This window comes from Morone saxatilis, unplaced genomic scaffold, assembly GCF_004916995.1.
Source record: "Morone saxatilis isolate NCDOM2014 unplaced genomic scaffold, NCSU_SB_2.0 Contig10, whole genome shotgun sequence".
NCBI lineage: Eukaryota > Metazoa > Chordata > Actinopteri > Moronidae > Morone > Morone saxatilis.
Window position 1 is genome coordinate 12,327,622 of NW_023339652.1, and position 8,705 is coordinate 12,336,326.

An 8,705-nucleotide genomic window follows, 5' to 3' on the forward strand; every position below is an offset into this window, starting at 1 on the left:
TTAATCAACAAACTTCCAAAAACTTCCCTCAAGAAAAACATGATTTCCTGTTACTTTAATACTAATATTAAAATAATAGCAATAACATACAAATGACAGTGGCAATGACTCTTAATCAGATACTTATTCTGGATGAAGGTGTGAATTCATTACGGTTGACTATACTAGTGAGAAAAGTTGGTCTTTTTATTGCCATATAAATGTAATTCAACGTGTAAAATATATTAAAGTTCAGTTTTGGGTCGTGGTGAGATAATTGTAACCAGATGGTCACAGGTTCGATCCCACAACAGACAGTGCATCCATAAAAGCTGAAACAGGACCCAAAATGTAAATGCAATTATTGACGACACAGATATAATTTTACCTCTAATGATCAACTGCACAACCTAGAGAGAGGAAGAGAGAGAGAGAGGGAGATTGAATTGGGGGAGTAGGAGGTGTGTCAGGGGTGGGGATACGGTGGGATGCGGGGTGCAGACTCATCCCGGGGGCTGGGGCACCGGGAGAGGCCACTGTCTCCCACCCTTCCAGTGCCACAACAGTCTCACTTTTGGAGACGTGAGCGGCAACGTATCGTATCGCGCTTCCGGATCCCCATCCGCCCCCACCCTCTCTATCTCTTCTTCTCTCTCCCCCTTTTTTCCCACCCAGTCCTCTATCAGTCCAGGTGGCAGAGCGCACTTCGGCCGTGGGATGCAGCCTCTCATCTCCGACACATGGACAGCGGAGCTTGGAGCTGCCGCAGCGCGCCACGGCTCCACTAGCTGAAGACACCGCGTCTCAACAGCGGAAGGAAGAGACGACCCACCGGCGTTTTTATCTCTTGGGACTTCAAATAAAAGGATATACTTATTCCCCACTTCACAGACTCCCCCTCCCCCCCTTCTTCTTCTTATCTTTTCAACCCGCAAAGAGAGCAGAACCAGTTGTGTTCAATGCGCAACCATGCTCATCATCTCGTCTCGCAGTGCGCTGCTGTCCGTCTACTACCCGCAGATCTTCCTCATCCTCACCAGCGGTAGCTACCTGTAGGTTTCTTATCAATGCACTTGCTAAATTCCAAACAAAAGTGGGTCTGATTTGCTGGCAAGCAGTTGTGCCTTACGCGCAATTACGCACCGGGAAAATACAGCAAAATAAGTTAGATCTCACCTTGTAAGCTTAGGTTGGTTGTTGCAGGTGTTTTATCACGACCAGGAAATGCCTTCAGCACTATTTTTACACTTAAAAGTCCGCTGATCAGGTAAATAACTGATGTCAGATGGCCAAATTTTAATCTTTCTTGTGGCTACATTCTGTTCTAGTGCGGCAGGATATTTTGGAAATGGAAACAAGAAAGAAAATGGAAAGTAAGAAATGCGTGACATGAGTCGTTTAATCATTTTTATTCCACAGTGGAATGACAGACTACCACAGGAACAAGAGCTGCGGACTGTTTTCCAATAATCTAAGCAGTTATGTCATTTTCATTCAAACATTGTTTCATAAATCGACTATTTAGAGTCAATGAAGCCTTGCGCGAATGAAGCCAGCATTTATCCTACATGATTTTCACATGTTCTAATACGCGCGCAGCTGATGAGAGAACCTGCTCTTATGGATTTACACATTACACCAGAACCACTTTGTCATAGGAGCACCTCGTCAGACAAGGGCCGTAATTGGAAAGCAGCATGTGGAAAAGAGTCCTACTGGACTGCTTCATGCTCTGCCTATAGGCGCAGGCCTGTGTAATGAGCTCTTTCTTATGGCATTAAAAGACCCAGGCCCTCTCAGAGAGAATGATTGCTGCACCATACATGCATCTCATTCATAACATGGGCAGGTCCTGAAACATAAAATAGCTGTGTTGGTTCCAGTTTTCTGTAACACAGAAAGAGACAAAAATGAAGTGGATATGGACCCATTTCTATGATATTTTTTTTTTCTCTTTCATGTCTTTATGAAGGTCCATTAAATTACAGATGATGTGACGTGTAGTAGGATGAATGTAACAGAGTCTTCTCATTTGGTCTTGTTTATTGGTCTGTATCTATAGGCTGGCAACTGTAATGAAAAGTTTAGCAAAAAGGTACATTTTGTTTCTCCATTTCTTCTTATCTTTCCTCACTTTTTCCTTTTATCCATCTATCTTGAGAGTCCCTTTCATTAATGCCTCTCTCTCTCTGCCCAGGGCGCTGTCCTCTGTGGTAGCTCTAGGTGCTAACATCATCTGCAACAAGATACCGGGACTGGCCCCCCGTCAGAGAGCCCTCTGCCAGAGTCGCCCAGATGCCATCATCGTCATTGGCGAAGGTGCCCAGCTGGGCATCAATGAGTGTCAGTACCAGTTCCGCTACGGCCGGTGGAATTGCTCGGCCCTGGGAGAGAGGACCGTCTTTGGACAAGAGCTGAGAGTAGGTCAGTCTGTTTGAAACTTAGCTCCTTTAGTTTTCCCTAAGAGAGTTTTCAAAAGATTTTAACCCAATATAGACAGCAGGATGGTCAAAGGCAGGGGTCTCAATAATTTTCTGGTTTGTTTTTTGCTATTTTTATGCCATTCTTAGATATTTTAACAGTAGATATGTGTCTGGAAATGAGGGGACAGATATGGGATCAGGGCACACACAAGGGCCAAAACTGGTTAATATTAAACACTCACTAAAGTAAATCCCTGGACTGTATGCATCAACATTTTCACAACGGTCAGTTCCATCAAACTAAATTTAGACACAAGTGGAAATCTCAGCCTTGAGGCAGGAGTATGGACTGATCTGAGATCAGGGCGATGCATCTGTTCTCTTGGTGTTGCTTTAATCTGTCCACAGGTGTGTCATCAGGTACGTCAATTGGCCTAAACCCAACCAAACCGAGCTGTGCGGGCTGATCTTCCAATCATTGAAGATGAAAGAACCGTGCTACATTATGTGTGTGGATGTTTAGCACTGTGGTTTGAGAATCAGTCTCCTCATTCATCTCGTATTGTCCTCGATCCTCCTGTAACTGTTGTCGGTGGCATGCGAAAAGCCGCAGCATAGCTCGACAAAGTGGCATGAAACAGACTCTGAGATGGGTGGCGAAGCTTTAATGAAAGCATTTTTGGAACACCACATGCAAGAACCACAATGGATTCTCTGCTTCGTTCAGACACTAACACAAAAAAACACAAAGGCCTTGTGTTCCCAGAGGAGATTCAATCTGTAGTTCATGTGTGTGACATCACTGTGCTTGCAACACACACTGTCACAGCAAAGTGAATGGAGTGTCAAGACTTCCTTATGCAGTAGCGTTTGATGCCTATCTGGGTGTGCCATCTTCTGACTCGAACCTACATGATGTGTAAACACGCAAACTAACATGTCTCTCTGACTTTAGTCGACATTCTTCCCAGTTTTATTTCTCACAGAAGCCGGTTTGCTCCTAATGTGAACCTCTTATATAAATTGTGTTTCAGTCCGAAATGTTTTGTTGCGGTCTTGCTGTGGGTTTGGATCCATGTTTAATCTAGCAGCTCTGGGAGCAATCACTTTCTTCTACACGGGAGACAGGCAGACAGACGTCTGGATCCCTTTATTTCTTTTGTCAGAGGAAATGTCTCTTTTCTCTTGTGGTGTGTAGCACGGAGAGACACTTTGGACCCAGTTTTGATCCTCATGTCCTCTCCACGACAGTTTTACCAAAGAAGAACTTTCTGGAAGACTAAATCCTATCATGTTGATGAATTAAGACTTAATTAATAGCAAAAATACAAATATTGAGCATGTCAGTTTTCCTTTCATCTTTACGGATTCTCAGCAAGATTGGTATCCTTTTGCCACCTCTGTTTGTAATTGAAAATGAATGCCACTGCCGTACCCCCTCTTGTGTCCCCAATGTACCATCCACCACTTCATTTGATTGACCTGCCGGGCCCTGTGAACTCATTAAGCGTTGAGAAAGACCAGAGAGAATCATGCTAACCACTAATTGAAGTCAGCTCCAGCAGCTGGATGGCAACAATGGAACCCTGCATGCACCGCTGTACAATCAAAACAAATCACAGTGCGAAGGGATGGCTGTTTGGCTATTGCATGCGCCTGATGCCTTGAGAAATGCTCACCATACAATATATCTGAATGGGTCGCGGATTTAGCCTGATGAGAGAAGACTTCAGAGTTTGTTATGAGTTATGGACCGGGGGAACCGCAGGCCTGATGGTTTCTGCGAGTGAGTTTGTCAGGTTGGAAGGGAGCCATTAGAATCGCCTCTTCCAGAGACGCCATGCATTAATACTCTGGGCTGTTGAGAAGAACGCAGGCCCAGCATTATCCTGATTGGAGAGGCACGATATCCTATTACCAATTGTAGTGCCAATAAATTCATTTCCCTCTCCACGCCATAAATATAAATGTGTTTATCCTGAAGTTCAAATGGTGACATACAAAAGCCTGGAAATGGGCACATCTCAGTTAAGCCTGGCCACAGATTATTTCAACATGCAACACAGCGGTATCATTTGCTATAATAATGTGGACCGCCTAAGACAGACACAGAATGACACTTAAGCCGCGTGAGAAATTCCATTGATGAAAAACATTAAGACACAGCAACTCTGAGTGCTGATCCAGAAAAAACGCTCCTCTAGTCAGCCAGTAGATGTCACTTGTGTTTTCCTCAATATGCTGATTACTTTGTCACAATAACAGTGGCTGACTACCGATGCAGATCAGAGATGTGAAACAAAGCAGAAAGAACAAAATCAGCGGGTTATTATGAGATTATATAGAAGCTCTGATTAATCCTCTTTATACTGATGATATCTAGCCCTTTAATCTGCCTTATACAGTATTTAGAATAAGTGAGGCTGAACAGACTACTGACAATGTCCTACTGAAGTTGTAGTGCTGATGCTTGACATTATTAAATATAGTGTAAGGAGGAGCACTTCAACATCCCTTCATCCCAACATTAATATACTCTCCCCTCCAGACCTGTACGAAAATAGATACACAAATACTCAGTTTGGAACAATAACGTGTGTCTGAAATTTGAATCCTTAAAAAGCCATCTACTCCTTCTACCTCATTGAAAATACCAGAATCTATGAATATGCAAATTCTGTCAATTTTCAGTATCATCATTACAGGTTTTTCCTGCGGGACACGAGATGTTTCCTACTTCACTGTAAAGTCCATTCTCAGTGTATGTGTACGGGAGGCTGTAAAAGTTGCATCCTGGACCAGGATGACGTCCAAACTATTTGTTTGCACAAATCATGCTCGTAGGCTCCGCCCCTTAAAACTTTCCACTTTCAGCAGATCAATGTAAAAACATCCTTCTACACTGTCTGTAGACATGTCATTCTGCACAGTGACGCTCAACCATCAAATTGTAGGAACAAGAAGAAAAACATATTTTTTGGGTGGAGGGGGACTTAGTCCAGCAATTTAAGATTGCACGTCAATACATTGGAGGATTCACAATTGTCTAACATTGTTCTTTGGTATTTTGCCTTTATTGGAACGCTGATAGCACAGAGGCAGACAGTAAACGAGGGAAGAGAGAGGGGCACGAATGTTTTACTTATTTTGCTTAATTTGACCTCTTCTTAGGACTGTGTGGGTGTGTACAGCTTGTGCTAGATGGTCATCTCTCTATACCTCCTATTAGTTCTGTTGCACGTGTTTGGGTGAGAGAAATTAAACCTTCAGTAGCATCTTTCATTTGACACTCCAGACCTCCTAAATGCCCCCTTCTTTCACCCAACACTCAGACTGGTCTTGATCCAGTAACCTAACAGTAACGTCAAAATAACACCAACACTAAATAAAGTTAGTAAAGTAACACTGTGTTTTTCAGTGGTACTTCTCATGACAAGTAAGCTGCAATTCATGTGTAAAATTGGTAGTGTTTCTGCACCAATTTTGGGTATGCAATTCTTGCCTTTCTGAGGAAAATACTGTAATTTTACAGATCTAACTGATTTTAGGTCAATTAAAAGCTACTCAATTTTAAATAATAAGTACTTGTATTATGTTACTTTCCACTACTTTCCACTCCAACTCAAATTTATTCAGATTCTCCTCTTTTTCTTCTTTAGGCAGCAGGGAGGCAGCGTTCACTTATGCCATCACCGCCGCCGGAGTTGCCCACGCAGTGACCACAGCTTGCAGCCAAGGCAACCTCAGCCAGTGCGGCTGTGACCGCGAGAAGCAGGGCTACCATGACTATCAGGAGGAGGGCTGGAAGTGGGGAGGCTGCTCGGCTGACGTTAAGTACGGCGTGGAGTTCTCGCGACGCTTTGTAGACGCTCGTGAGATCAAGAAAAACGCCCGCCGGCTGATGAACCTGCACAACAATGAGGCAGGGCGAAAGGTAACGCAAGCAAAGTAAATTTGACTACACCAAGGACTATTAGAATCTATTTTTGGGGTTCAAAACCCACCAAACACCAGTCTAAATATGTGTTATATTATGTAGGAAGAGAAAACGAAGGATAAAACAAAGTTCTTGTACACTAGAACAGTGGCACTCAGCCTGGGGTCCGGGGAACCCCAGGGGTCCTTGAGGGTGTCCCAGGGGTTCCCCAGGAAAATGGGAAATATTTTAATTTCACTATTATTTCATTAACTAGAAGTTAGCCAACTCAGAGAATGTATAAGTATGACTCTTCTGTTTATAGGTTTCACACTCCTTGCTGTTGATCTGCCAATCTACAGTGTAGCCGGTTATATAAATCTTATCAGACCCTGAGGCTGAATCTTAAAGAAAAAATATGGGTCTGTGGTCTGATGTGTATCAATTGGGGCGTCCTTGACACCAAAAGGGTTGAGAATCACTGAATTGCAGTGCAAATATGAGTGTGTATGTGTGACAGAAATTTAAAACTTGGCAGGCACAGCAGCCAAAATGGAGGTGTGCCATAGCCTTACAGTCCATTCACTGAATTACTACGCGTTAAGTGAGGATAGAGGATATTATTGCAAGTCTCTTTCTCTTCCTTCCTCAGTGGCAGCACCAAAAGCCCATGCTTCTGCACCACCGCACACACTGAACCAACCAAAGTCAACAGAAAGCTCCCCCAGAATGTGATAGCCGTGAAGGGGAAGACAGAGTCGCTGATTTGACCAGTGCTCTGCACAAACACGTTACAAGACGTTCTAATTATGAGCTATGACGCTCAAAAAGACCATACTGTCTTAGAATGAAAATGTATCTGCTGTAAAAATGAGAAGCTCAGTCACAAGGGCAAACATTCACCTGTCAGTTTTGTCATCTGAGAATATTTGTATGGCATTATAATATAAATCTGTCTGGAACCACAATGTAATTCTATATATGTATGGTTGCACAACAGCTCTGGTCAGTTTTCCTCGGGCTGTCACGCCATTATGTGGTCTGAAGAAAGGTAAAGTTAATTAGAGACTACTGGCTTAGGGTATGAGTTATTTTCCGCAGGTTTCTGACATAAAGTTGGCATACTTGTTGGGTGTGCTGGAAGTTGAAGCAAAAAGCACAGCTTACCAAAAGAGACAGATATGAAGACTATGCGATTGCTGCGATAACTGTTTCAAATTCAAGCCATAGATGTGTATGAATCACACAGAATATATTTTCAGCTCTTAACTATGTCTTTTAATTCATACAGACCTAATTTCTACTCTCTCTCAGATCCTAGAGGAGAGGATGAAGCTGGAGTGTAAGTGTCACGGCGTGTCTGGCTCCTGCACCACCAAGACCTGCTGGATCACCCTGCCCAAGTTCAGAGAGATCGGTTACCTGCTCAAGGAACGCTACAGTGACGCAGTTCAAGTGGAGCCTGTTAGGGCCTCGCGGCTCCGCCAACCCTCCTTCCTACGACTCAAAGAGGCTCGGGGTTACCAGAAGCCCACGGACACAGACCTGGTGTATCTGGAGCGTTCGCCAAACTACTGCGAAGAGGACACAGCCACGGGAAGCACAGGAACACGGGGCAGACTGTGCAACGGCACCTCGACCAACACAGACAGTTGTAATGTGATGTGCTGCGGCCGGGGTTACAACACGCACCACTACACGCGCATCTGGCAGTGCAACTGCAAGTTCCACTGGTGCTGTTTTGTCAAGTGCAACACCTGCAGCGAGAAATCGGAAGTTTTCACCTGCAAGTAGGGAATGAGGAAGCGTGGCACTGGCTGTAGGGAAGAGGCTGGGCAAAACGGACAATGGCTGAAGATGAGGGGCTTATGACAAAGTGGAATTTGAAGTGAAGGACTTGGAAGTATTTATTCAACAATTTGCACATTTTTACATCCAATTTTGGAATCCTTTGAAGAAAGGAAAAACAGACGTGAGGTTTGGACAGTGATTATAAAATAAAAACACATTTTCTTTTGCGCGGTGGTACAAAACGTTGACACGACGCTAATACGTTGCAGGGGAGAGGTTCTGATGTCTCTTTTTTTTGCCTCCAGCAAAGCAATATTTGGAAGACAACAACATGCAAAGATGTCGCTTACAGATGTCAACGCACAAGAGGAAAAAAACACAACAAAGACTTTTGTTGGGATCTTGAGAGGGCTTTTTGTGACACGCTAACTGGAAATGCTACAGCTGCAGAACACTTTCAGACTGCCATGAAAGAAGACAAGCTCCTGATGAAGATATGAAGCTGGCAGTGGAATACTTTTAACTGTACGCTCACACTGTATTCTGTTTGATCACTGAAAATAAAACAAAACTATTTATGTAAAAAATATCTTTCA

At 43.6% G+C, this 8,705-nt stretch overlaps 1 protein-coding gene across 1 annotated transcript; it reads left to right on the forward strand.

Moving 5' to 3' along the window:
- The first annotated feature begins 948 nt into the window (after positions 1–948).
- On the forward strand, positions 949–8,495 carry wnt7ba (wingless-type MMTV integration site family, member 7Ba). The gene is made up of 4 exons (XM_035676453.1): positions 949–1,031; positions 2,177–2,403; positions 6,062–6,336; positions 7,633–8,495. Exons 1-4 carry the CDS (start codon positions 949–951, stop codon positions 8,110–8,112), a joined length of 1,065 nt encoding a protein of 354 aa, XP_035532346.1. The 3' UTR covers positions 8,113–8,495.
- Positions 8,496–8,705: the final 210 nt, after the last annotated feature.

Bases quoted from the DNA above. Each gene is read 5' to 3' on its own strand.
- wnt7ba (XM_035676453.1), top strand. From the start codon at position 949: ATGCTCATCATCTCGTCTCGCAGTGCGCTGCTGTCCGTCTACTACCCG. The intron at 1,032-2,176 runs GTAGGTTTCTTA...CTCTCTGCCCAG, and splicing joins CTCACCAGCGGTAGCTACCT to GGCGCTGTCCTCTGTGGTAG. The intron at 6,337-7,632 runs GTAACGCAAGCA...ACTCTCTCTCAG, and splicing joins ACAATGAGGCAGGGCGAAAG to ATCCTAGAGGAGAGGATGAA.